Source organism: Spea bombifrons, chromosome 6, assembly GCF_027358695.1.
Source record: "Spea bombifrons isolate aSpeBom1 chromosome 6, aSpeBom1.2.pri, whole genome shotgun sequence".
NCBI classification, from domain to species: domain Eukaryota; kingdom Metazoa; phylum Chordata; class Amphibia; order Anura; family Pelobatidae; genus Spea; species Spea bombifrons.
The window spans coordinates 32,455,425-32,468,610 of NC_071092.1; the positions used below are offsets into that span (position 1 = coordinate 32,455,425).

General features: G+C 36.0%; 1 protein-coding gene across 1 annotated transcript; it reads right to left on the reverse strand.

The window, feature by feature from the left end:
• Window positions 1–166: 166 nt before the first annotated feature.
• Window positions 167–12,655, reverse strand: LOC128500933 (calcium-activated chloride channel regulator 1-like). Its single transcript, XM_053470307.1, has 14 exons — window positions 12,478–12,655; window positions 12,051–12,191; window positions 11,514–11,661; window positions 11,033–11,141; window positions 10,671–10,848; window positions 8,917–9,141; window positions 7,739–7,963; window positions 7,190–7,367; window positions 5,394–5,500; window positions 4,166–4,387; window positions 2,777–3,047; window positions 1,792–1,956; window positions 857–1,087; window positions 167–564 (listed from the first exon to the last, which is right to left on the reverse strand). Exons 1-14 carry the CDS (start codon window positions 12,631–12,633, stop codon window positions 179–181), a joined length of 2,742 nt encoding a protein of 913 aa, XP_053326282.1. The 5' UTR covers window positions 12,634–12,655; the 3' UTR covers window positions 167–178.
• Between the last annotated feature and the right edge of the window lie 531 nt (window positions 12,656–13,186).

The window sequence follows — 13,186 nt, forward strand, 5'->3', positions numbered from 1 at the left end:
TACGTATAAGCAATAATCCAGAAAATATATTTATTAATTCACTCAGATTTGATGTTTTATTTATGTATGTCTCATATATATATATATATTATATATGATATACACAAAATTTGCCCAAACCTGATTAATCACTAGTTACCCAGCCACGCACACAAGGAAGTGATGACATTAAACTGGTTCACAGGTTTTTCTTAGATTTCTTTCTCTTGCAATCTGGATTCCAGTTATTCCAACAATATCTGAGGCAGCTGAAATATCCATCAATAGCAGAGATATCACTGGTGGTAGTGGGTACTGGTGTTGGAGTAGGAGGTGGAGGCACAAACTGCACTGCTCTACCCAAGTTAGAGAGGTCTGACTTTTGATCCGCTTCGTCAAAAGCAATTAAAGCAAAATAAATAACGGTGCCATTTGTAACAGCAATGTCCTCCAGTGTGAACGTGAATATTTCTTCGGATCCAGCTGGTTGTGGCGTCAAACTAGAGATGTTTACAGCAGATGCCATGGAAAAGTTGGTTAACAGCTCCTGGGGGTCAGGACTCAACCTTAACTCGTATCTTGCAGCTGAAAATTGTGGCACAAGAAGCACAAGAAACAGTGAAACGAAAGTAGTATACATTGAAAAACCAATGCCAATAAAAATACGTAGATGTTTATCTCTTATGACTTAGACTAGAAGATTTACTAGCAGGACACATTACCTTATTATTGGCTTGACAATTTGAATTATACCCCATGCAATATGAAAAGCTCATGTAAATTAAATGATTATATTAATAATTACCGTACTCTCCTTTAGCTGTATTGCATATATGACATCATAAATGTAGGAATTTCTAAAAACAATATATTTTACCTGTTCCATCGTCCATATCATCACCAGTTGCTGTCCAAGACAACGTAACTTGGTTACCCTCAACAGTTGCATCCAAGTCAGTAATTCTTCCAGGTTTAAAGACATCTGGTAGGGAACCTGAAGGCACGTTCGTGACTGTGAATGCACCACCGGATGCTGTCCTTCTGAAGTCTTCCAGTGCCAGATCTTGAAGATTGGGAATTGGTCTGGGTGGGTTAGGTATTATTTTACCTATAGGAGAGAACACATCTGTGTGAGCTTAGGTCAAAAAATAAACAAACTTGGATCGAACACATACTTGTTAATTTTAACGAAAAATTGTTATCTTTATGTTGCTTGTTATTTGTAATGTAGAATATACCGTAATTGTCAAATATTCAATAAAGCATGAAATCACCAATGAGTTAAAGGGTAGTTTACTGTCCCCGGCAGCTCCAGTAAAGAAGAATGCATATAAAAGTACTATATAAAATAGTGGGGGGAAGTGGGCAAATACATATGGTTGGTAATTTTGCAAAACCTCCCATGTATTTTCAAGGAGGACACCATAGAAAATGAAAGGGGTCATCTAGGTATCATATGCATTAAAGTGCATTTGGTGTCCCTTTAACAATTCAACCTTTTGTTTTTGCAAATCCTTTATGCAGCTGTGAAAGCTACAGTTGTGTTTTTAAAACCTGATTTGAAAAAGTTATAAATATCAAAACTAGAAAAAAAGGTAGAATTTCCCTAATGTTGGCAAATTAACATATTTGTGTTGGCAATTTCCCTCTTATTTAAAAGTTCAGTAATATTCAATATTCATGGAATAGCGTACACAAATATTCAGATATACAGAGATTTATATGATGATATATTTTGACCGCCTGTAAAAATAAGTCTGCTATGTATTCTCGTGCAGTTCTTTCTACAAGCAAGTTACTAGTTCTTCTTACCATTCACAACTACCCCTGGGGAATAGGGAGCACCGTTTGTTGGCACAGCTAGCTTGCTATTTTTTCCATTGCCTTGTATATATACTTTTAAATTATATCTTCCGTTTCCATTAAAATTAGTGAAGTACTTGGAATAGATACCGTCATTCTTGATTATATCCGCACCTTTAAAAAAAAAAAAAAAAAAAAGAATTCTTAATAATAAAAATAAATATTTTCTTGGTATTCAGTGTACTTGTTCTAAAGAGCTTTAGTTAAAAAAGCAATATGATTGAAGTTGACGATGGCAAAAACAAATCCCTGAACAGGATGCTAACATGTCTCCTTCCAAGAAGGTGCATCTTGAAGGTTAAAACCAGACTCGTTTATAACGTAATAAGTGCTGAGTTGGCCCAGTTTAAAGAATACTGCTTTGTAGGGTGACCAGTGGGTCACTGGCCAACAGTACCCCATGCTTACCCAGCTTAGCATTGATTGAGACTACTTTATGCCCCAAATTGCCCCCTGTATTGATCTTAGGTCTACAGGTCAACTATATTTGAAATTATTATTATTATTCAAATGCAACCTTGTTTACTTTAATTCGATTAAATGGGTTACCATCATAAACATAATCAAAACATCCCACCAGTAACTATTTTGTAGTCATTGAGTACTGAACTGTAAAATGCAACACGTGGTGAAAGAGTTAGATACACAATAACTTGTGTTTACCAGGTTAATCTGAATGATGGGGGCATATGGGTCAGTAGTAAAGATGCTCAAAGCCACATTTAAATTATTAATCTTGCTTCAATAAATCTGGATCTGCCTAGTGAGGAGGAGCAGTTGAAGATACAATATGAATCAATAGCTTATAATGCATTCATTCAATGTTTCTGATATTGCACTTTTGGAAAATACAGACGAGAACAGTAAATGTTTTAACAGAGTGTTTTCACCGTGAGCAGCAGATGGCAGTAGTTACTACGTTAGAGGTGAGTACCTGCTCCATTGTCCAGAAGGTCCAAGGTATGCGAGATACCGTTTTGAGTTTCTATTATAGCTTTTACATTTGCGCCAAGAACTGGTGAAAGACCTTGGGTTACGATTGCGTAAACAATCATCGGATTGGGGTAACTGGCCTTATCGACATTCATGAAGGCCTCGGCAACAATTGGTGGCACATTTGAATTAGCTGCTCTGGAATTCACTGTTATACCAATTACTTGATCCGCTGTGTAAGTGTTACATAAACTGTATTCCCAACTTCCTTTCTAAAATAATCAAAATAATAATTATAATGCAATACTACCAAAGCAAACACAAATAAGTTCAAATGACAATTAACAGGAGCAAGTTTTAAATATATGCTGGCATATATAATTTCTGCAATGTCAGTCAAGAACAGTAAATGTGGACCTTTTGGCTGGTGGGGCATAAAAAAAGGACGGCACACGGAACCTTTTCACTGAAAGAGTTAGATCTTTGGTTGGTCTGGCCTAGGGTTAAGGGCCAACTGTTACCTCCATCATATCTCCTCTAGGGTCTGCAGAGCTATTACAATACCCCACCTTAATGAACAGCTAGAAGGAGGAGACATCTGGGGCCAACAGCCAAGTCAGCACTAGAAAGGACTCTTGTGGAATTGTAACCTACCTGTTACAAAGCCCATTGTGGTTTGGGTAAACGGCTAAATCCCATTCTACATTTGTTTTAAAAACAATGTCACAAATGACAAAAAGACCAGCCAATCAGAAGGTGGAGGTAATTACAAATATTAATTTAACTATATTTAACTCACAAATAACTATGTATCCCTAATGTTTAATATCATTTATTTTTTAAACAAAAAAGCATCTGTTATACCTCTGTTAAATTTCTATCATAAATATACACACTAATAAAATCAGACCTTCAGTGATATGGCCCATAACTTCATATATTATATCTCAAATGCAATAAATAAGTTAGAAGATACTACAGAAGCATTTACAGAAAGCCTTAGTCATTAAGGTGGCATTTAATAGCAACTCGCCACAGGTTAGCCGCAGTTCAGGTGAACCGTGAATTCCTTGGTAGGTGATCAAATGAGTTACTTAATTCTACCTGATTGAGATGACCTGAACAGCTTTTGTGAATAGGCCTAATAAATATTTCAGTTATATTCAGTCTTTTTAAAAGGGAATTTATACAGTACAAGGCCGGAATGGCAGCCCTGGCACTTTGAAATGGCCCCATTCTGTACACTGCAGCACCCAATATGCCGTTCCGGCGCTGTCGGCCAATCTGGGCCTGATCCAGCCCAATTAGACTGCTATGTTGTGATTTAAAATGCTATTAAGGTCCTGCCAAGACATTACATCACTTTTAGAACATCAAGCTCATGAAATACCTCTGCAATGCCTGGTATAGTGAGACGAGCAGATTTGGAAACTTGATCTGGTACAAACTGGTTATTATCGAAAACTTGCCCCTTTGGATCTTTTAATGTAATTTTGGGAATTGCTGTATTCCAGGTAACCAAGAAGATCGTGTTTTTCCCCACTGTACCATCAATGACCACAAAGTCATTCAAGCACTGGGAATTTTTGACTGTTGCTGCGGTACTTTCAATCTGTCATAAAACAAACAATATAAAAGAATTGTAGGTCACTAGTAGTCATTTTTACAGATCACAGGTTCACTGATGAAGGAAAAACATGCGCAGTGGCATAAAAGCGTGAGAAATACATATGGTAGGTATCAGTTGGCAGAGTTAAAATTAAGCCAAGAACATTTTCCAAACTCTCTATATTATAGGCTTTTTCCCCTCTGTGGGTTTATCTGATTAAAATAAATTTTTTAAAAGTTTTCTGGTGCCTAATTTTAAATGGTTTTTTATCACCATAGCGACCAATGGAATGGTCCAATCAGCAGGAATATTCCATTAGTTGCTGCAATGATCAGAACATTTTCCCAGCTTTGCATCAAAATCACGTTTTAAACAAATATTATTCCTGAAACTTTTCGTACCCATGGTTTTGGACCCATTTCATCCTAAAATGACAGGTTTCACCGTGAGTTTGAACTTTGTTCGGTGAGGAATCCTTGCTTTATTATTATTTAATGCACCCATATAAATTATACATTTATTTATTTATTTATTTTTAATTTTTTTTTTCATGTAATATACAGGATGGTGCAAGAAAATGCATGCTTTGGTTAACCCTTTCTATTACTTGGGAGTGAGCAATGCACTGCTTTATTTTTCACTGAAAAGGATAAATCGGTAACTCAACCCCCAACTTCACACAGGGAACTTCCAAAAAAAAAAATGCATATTAACGGAGGACTTTAAATAATTTAAGGTGCTTTCTTAATTACATATTTGACCAATAATAATTATGAAACATATAGTAATAAACAGAGAAAACAAAAAGCAATGCAGAAAAGGCACTAGTCATAGCAATATGGTAAGGGTTAAAGTACGAAAATATATATTTTTTTTATTTGTATTTTTTATCCATAAAACTAACCCTATACCTTAGAAAATCCACAATAAAACAAACAAACAAAAAAACCCAGCGACTGTCCTGATGGCATCCCATTAACAATGTTAAATACTATTTCACAATACATACCTGAATAGATTGCTCTGCTTGATTGCCACTGTTAGATACAATGCCACCAAAAGAATCAATTAAACCATTTGCGTCCAGTTTATCTGATGCGTATAGTTTTAAACCACCTAAAGAAACAACCAGACAAGAAAACAGCAGTTTTTAATGTTCAGGTCTTAAGATCTTCTTGAATTAAAAGGACTCTTCTTGCAGGGGATTATTGTATCAATCAAGCTTTCTTATGGATCGTAATTAAAAACATTAAATATGATATTCTATATTAATAGTAATTAAAATTCAATAAACATTTAAAGTTCATCAAGGTATTTTTTTGAGCTAATTTTGCAACTATATATAAAAAAATGAATGAAACTCTACTCCCTCTATTCTATTTGTGTGATAACAACATGCAACTATATTAACTGGGCTCTTTCTTCTACTGGAGTTTAAAGAGTATAATCCACATAGAATGGCTTTGATCATTACAACCTACTAAATAAAAATACCTCCCAAGGATTTTTCAGGTGTCAACATAGCAACATATAATTTGATGGCAGATAAGAACCATTCATTCAGCCCATCCAGTCTACCCATTTTCTGATGTTAGGGGTTCAAACCCCTAGCAGTCCTTGGTCTGGTACAATAGTGAGGATAGCTTTTTGTCTATCAAATGCCTGTTTAAATTCCCTCACTGTATTCGCCTTCATCACTCATGTTGGGAAACTGTTTATCTACTACTCTTTCTTTAAAGTAGAAATTATTTACATTACCTCTAAGCCTCTGACACTCTAGACTTAGCCTATGAATCATCCTTTAAAATAAGCTTTGCCTCCTGTACTTTGTTAAATCCCTTTATATATTTAATATTTTTATTGTATCTTCTGTCTCTCTTCTTTTCCCCAAGCTATACATTTCAAGATCCCTTAGTCTTTAATGACAATTTCTATTCTGTAAACCACTAACCATTTTAGCAGACCTCTGAACTCTCTCCAGAATGTCAAAATCCTTCTAGAGATGGGATCTCCAGATCTGTACACAATACTGTAGCGGTCTGACCAGTCATCTGTAAAGTGGCATAATCACCTCCCTCTCCTTGCTACTAATGCCTTTCGCTATACAACCTGTACTCTGCTTGCTTTCTCTGACACTTTATTGCATTGTCTGCTTACCTTTAAGTCATCAAAAATAATTAAACCTAAATCCCTCTATTCTGTTTTCATCGAAAGAACAGGGCCACCAATATAATATGCTGCCTTGGGAACTTTAAGTCCCAAGTGCATTATTTAACATTTATCAACATTAAACTGCAGCTGCCACACTCTCGACCATTTTTCTAATTTACTTAAATCATGTGCCATTTGACTTAATCCACCCAGAAGGTCTACCCTGTTGCAGACCTTTGTATTACCTGAAAAAAGACACACCCTATCATTATTAATATTACCAATAAAATATTACAGAAAACCACGGGTCCCAATACCAATCCCTGTGGTACCCCACTAGTAACTAGACGGTATTACAACCGTCTGCCTCCTGTCACTCAACCATTTCCTATTTCCCATTTTGACATCCAAACCTAGTTTAATTATACATTTTCTATGAGGGATAGTCATTTTCGTAATGCCCTACAGAAACCTATGTTGCCTTAACCAATAGCTTCTCCCTGGTTTTAGTCTTTGTTACCCAGTCAAATATAAAGTTAGTTTAATTAGTCAAATTAGATAAATACAAATACATCCACTTAACTTATTATTTTACCATATCACCGACATAAAATAAAAATAAAAATTGCGTTACTTATCCACACAATAACCCACCTGTCATGTCTGCTAATTGTTCCAGTGCCTTATCTGCACTAGGACCAAGAGCAATCGTATGAATAATTGCTCCGCTGTTTGTAACATCTGAAAAGCAACTACTTATTCCACTATCTTCGCCATCGGTTAATAACACAAGTTCTGTTCCAGCTGTGACTCCATCGAGCCCTTTGTTTACCTACATAAGAACATTCACAGAGAAGTTCAATAAGGAATACGTGATACTAATCACAGTTACGGTATATGTATAGTCTCATTTCTCTCAGTTCTAAATATGGGAAGTGAAGAACAGTATTTAAATTATTTACACCATAACAAAAAGGACGTAAGATTTAATTTCATGTAATTATGGTTGGAAATATCATTAAAGATCTTTGGACCAGTAATGGTTATAGGGATACTGCTAGTGATCTGGTAGCAGGCAAAGTTTCTAAAATTAAGTTCCCACAGAACTAACGCTAGGAAGGTTAATAAGCACCATCCTCTGTATCTTATTTTACATATTTTCTTTGAACATTTCATAGAACAGTTCAGTTTTTGTTTTTTTACCTCAAATGCTTTGCGTACTCCAGCACAAATGTTAGTACCTCCACTAGCGGAGGTTGGAAGAAGCACCTTCAGTTGTTCACGCTTAGAATTATCAGTTATTTTAACTAGTTGTGATGTTACAGTTGCGCCGCTTGAGAAAATAACAATTCCAAGATGGGATCCTGTTTCTATAATCTGCATTATGTACACCTCTGATGCTTGATACAAACGATTGATCCGATTAGCCTGCGGGAACATGTAACAATGAAATGAGTACACAAGCTGTGCCACATTCATGCTTTAGATACATCAGTCATCATCATATTAAAATGGCAAATCCCCTGTTTGGTAGCTTGCTTATGCCCATTAATAGACCAAGACATAAAGTTCTCCTTGGAACCACCCTATTTAAATTGTACTGTGCCACGTAATTTCTTGGTGCGTAATCAATTAAAGGTAATAATAACCACATTCTCAAAAAAGCTCTTTGCAGTAAATGCATTAAAGGTTAAGATAGAATTGGACAGTCCTTGGATGTGCTGTTTTCAGCAGAATTGGTGCATGGTAGCTTAGAGGGTTAAAAGGCCAGTCTTTAACATTCTTTGGAGTTTGTAAACCAAGTAGAGAAAATGTACACAATGTATCCTGGGTAGCTTGGTAAGATTTACAGTTGAAGGACACCAGTGTCTGTAACCAGCTAGAGATTTATACATGCTCCTCAACAAGATTATACTATGGAATGCCAAGTAACAGCCTTGGACCTTTAAGGCTGGTAGTTAATAAATGATGTACATATGACTACCGGTTGGATACACATGCCCACACGCTACTCTAATTTTACTCTCTACTTTGACTCTCATCGCATGTGGTCACGTGCTTTCAGCCTGTGCCGCATACTATAGAATTGGTAGAGGTGCTTTCAGCCAATGTACATGTGCTTTATTTGTCAGATGGCCTGTGCTGCCCTCCCTAAAGTTGCACAGTAAAGAGATAAGAACTTTAAACACCTTACGAAAAGTTGTATTACCTTACTGGCTCAGAAAAAGGGAACAAAATTACACTCAACGATATACTTCTAACCAAAAGCATTGGTTTATTTATAAACTGCAGGGCCTGTCAATGACTGACCATCTCAAAAATGTTACCAGAGTTTGTACATTTTATTTAATACGGCAATATAAATAATAAAGAAAACTTACACCGCTCATACTTCCCGAAACGTCAAGCACTAAACTGACCACTCTGTCTTTATACTGCAGCAACGAGATCACAGGAGGTGGAATGTTGGTGTTTGTTAACGGAGAAGCGGAAACCATATCAGGAGATTTCATGATGACATCCCACGTACTTTGGTAATTACAAAATTTGTTCTGTTTGTTTGGCGCTTCTGTATTGTGGTTAGTATGATCACAGAAAGCTTTCATCTAAATGGAACACGATGGTTATAACAAATAATTACAAGATTTAAAATCCTTTATAGTCGGTGGGGTGGTTCTATTGCAAGGATCATATAGGATATAGGGAATGAGCCTAGAGCCAACACCCACCATCAACAATCCCACCAATCTTATCAGTCTTACCATAGACACATACTGTACATATAAATAATTATGCAAGGGGACTCCACTCCCCTGCACAGAGAAATAATGAACTTACCCAGAGACCCGGGTAACTGGGGTGTCACTCTGAGACTCCAGGTCAAACCTGGAGGGTTCCTTAGTCTGCAGCTTGCACAACTATTGTGTATACCTGCACATAAACTCTGTATGTATGTGTGTGTGTGTGTGGGGGGGGCTATTGTATGGGGCCCAGCCTACAGAGAGGCACCTTATGCTGTGCGTGTGCTTGGGTGGAATCTAGCTGTAGGCGGTACATTGTAATGTGTGCTGATGTCAGTGTAAACCATGTGTGATGCCATTACATATTACCATACTCTTACACACTAGGTTCCCAAGCCTTTTGAGCTTTAATAAGGGAAGAGAGGTCTGATGATGTTATAAAGGCCAATATAAAGGACAAATGGACATTAACATTGATATGGGATGAACAGGTGATAGGGTGACCATATTCAGCCATTTTTCCAGGACACATTTCACATATCACTGCTCGGCACACGCGTGCTGCCCCCAGTATGTGGGATGTATAAACTCACATAAAGGAATCAATTACTGTTACACAGGGCAGAATTGTACCTGTAAAGGTCAGTATATGAGTCCTGGAAAAATAGTTGAATGTGGTCATCCTTAAGTGAATGGATCAATGGATTATGGAGTTCCAAGTACAATAGATAGGGTAAGTAATAATGATGAGCTAAAACAAATTATGTATTTTGTTGTATTTACCAAATACTGTTTAAATAACTATGAATCTTGCAACTCTGCTTTGTAAAACTACCATAAACCCATAAGTAAAATATAGTCTGTGTTTACATCAAATGCTGTAGTTATTTTGCATATTTTACCATCGACCACATTGACCCTTTGTGGCTTAAAGCTGTCACTGTAATTCTCATGAGTTGTAAAACTGAGATGAGCTAAGAATGAACTGCTAAATACTGGACTTTTCTCAGTATTAAGGAATGCACTTTAGCATACTAAACCTTATTTATTATCTTACAATCCTTATTTACAATTACAATATTTTAATTATATCATATCACGTGTATTTATTTTTAAAGTTTCTAAAAGCAGATTACAATTTAGATAAATCCATGTAATTTTACTTGTGTTACCTTTGTTCTATCATACTTAACAAAGTTTTCATTTTTGGGGGCAGCTACGTAATGCACTAGAACCCATTTCACCTCCGTTTTTAAAATGTACACCATGATGTAGCATCACAACATCTTCTGCTTGTGACGTCACCACTGCACTCTGTCCACATTAACCAACACAGAAAGCAAAAGAAAAAAAGAACTGCTACTTAAATAGTTTACTATCATAGTAATACTCACAGTTATTGGCAATACCCCGTACATAATAGATTCTTCAGCTGCCTGGAACATATCTGGATAAAACATACATTTCCCAACATAAAGGCCAGTGTTTGGGTCTATTTTACATTCTTGGAGGCTACATTGCGTGCTGTCACACCGATTCTCCCTATTCACACCAGTCATACTTAAAGAACACCTAAAATAAATAAATAGAATACATGTGTGTTATATATAATATAAATAAATTCATATATATTTTTAATAATTTTACTTTTGTAACCCACTACCTATGTGTTATCCGGTGTTATATACTCAGACACTGACACTGATAATAGTATAGTCATATTTATTTGTAATTGTATATGATTCTATAATTATACCTTGTTGACTCAATGTCACCGCTTGCAGAAAGGTAGTAAGGTTGATCATCGCTGTATTCATCAAAAACACCCCATCGGTATTGAGCCCATTCATGGACAAAAACTTTTTCTGTTGGAAAAGTACAAAAGGAATAATATAAATATCTATAGTTATACATGTAATTAAGAGAACAAGTGATATAGCTATATTGGCCCAAGAGAAGATGGAGCCTTTAGTCAATGTATATTGGATGTTAGGACTATTTGCTTATCAAGGTAGAATATTGTACGACAATTTTTATTGCAAAGTATCTTAGTTTAGAGCAATTTTTTTTAATCTAATTCCAGCCTAAACAATATAAAGTAATGCATTTACTGTATAGTTTGTTTAATATGTTAATTGACGAGCTGCTGTTATGCATTGTATTGAATGCAGAAAGATGTAAAACATTTACATTTATGAGTTACAGATTACGCACTGTTTGTGTATTTTTTGCTTTACCTCTTGGTCCATATATATTAATCAGTGAGTCATTCAGTAAGAAGTTAGGAGTAAGGTGAATGTACCGTCCCATTTCACCACAGCCTCCATATTGCAAAGTGTAAGGATCATCTCCTCTCACAAAAGGATTAGCAATGATAATATCAGCCTAAAATATAAAATCCATCAATGTAAGTAAAAATATTATTATAAAAATATTTCTAATAGTCTCTCGGACAACAGGAACACATGGTAGTGAATTTTGGTAATTCCAATTATGTGTTTTAGAATTTATTGCTGTCTCAGGGGTTAGTGTGCATTATTGAAAGACATGTTACCAAATTAGAGAGTCCCACGTAAACTCAATTCACCAGTCACAGTAGGCCATTTCTTCTGACCAAAGCAGATTAGATATATATTTTTTCACAGGTTGAACAACATGCCAGAGTGAATGTTCCTATGTGAAATAGGGCGCTTAGAAGAACAAGGTGGATCTTTACACTGAAATGTATAACAGCCATCATCAGGAAAACAGCTGAACCTGCAATGACTTCTTACCTTATCATATGACTCTGATTTTGGTCTTCCATACATGCTGTTGATCGACCAATTATTTGGAATCAAAATGCTGACACTCTTAATGAAAACTCTGTTTTTAGTAGCTTCTAGCATGTAAGTAGAAGCATCTGTTACCATGCCCTGGAATAAAAAAAATATAGACACATCACAAGTACAACAAATATGTGATAACATTATAGTTTATAACTGATAACATGGGTTTGCAGAAAATTGCAGACATTTCGCTTTTCCGATAACTCTTCATCATTAGATTGGTATTGAGAACCAAACTGGAAACCTATTCCAGGCGATGGTTAGTGGACATCCATGTCTGGTGCCAACTCCATGTTAATAGGTACTTCTGATTATCCCATGCAATCCACTTAAATTAATAGTTTGAAATTAATAAAAGACATCCCCAACTTACTTTGATTTTTTCTATTATCTGAATGTCTTCGGGTATATTTGGATTAATTGCAATAACAATGTCTTCATAGCCATTGTTTTTCAGCTGCACCAATGATTGAGCTGAGTGAATAATTGGGAAAGTTGAAATTAAAGCAAAGATTTGTAAGAACTCCATTGCTGAGAAGCCTCTCCATCAAGTGCACAAAGAGATATATGTCCTGGCTTTATATTTATATCATTTTGAACTGAATTGCTACTATATGGCTGGTGAATGATTTATCCCATCTATCTCCAGTGAAAAACCACAAATTAAACAATATATTCATTAAACAAAACAAATAAGTGTATGGGAGGGGAATACAAATTCACTAGAAGTCACTTCTTCCCTGTTTTCTTCTTACACTAATCTAATAAAAAAACAATGGTCAGAGTCAGTCAATGACTGAATTTAGGGACCAAGTAACATTCCAGTACAACAGGAAAGCAACAAGTGGAAATCAAGTGGGGACTCTGAACAAAGAACACAAGACCAGTGCCAACAGGAGCATAATGATCTGGCAGGATAGCATGGGAAAGGGCAGGTTTATAGAGGGAGATAATGAGCAGGCTGATGGGGTAGTGGCCTCAGGTATGTAAGCCCAAAAGGGGTCAAAGGCCCAATAGTTTAAGGACTGTAGGAATAGTCAGCTAGGAACCCAGTCCAGAGGCCGGTAATGGTAACACTTTTT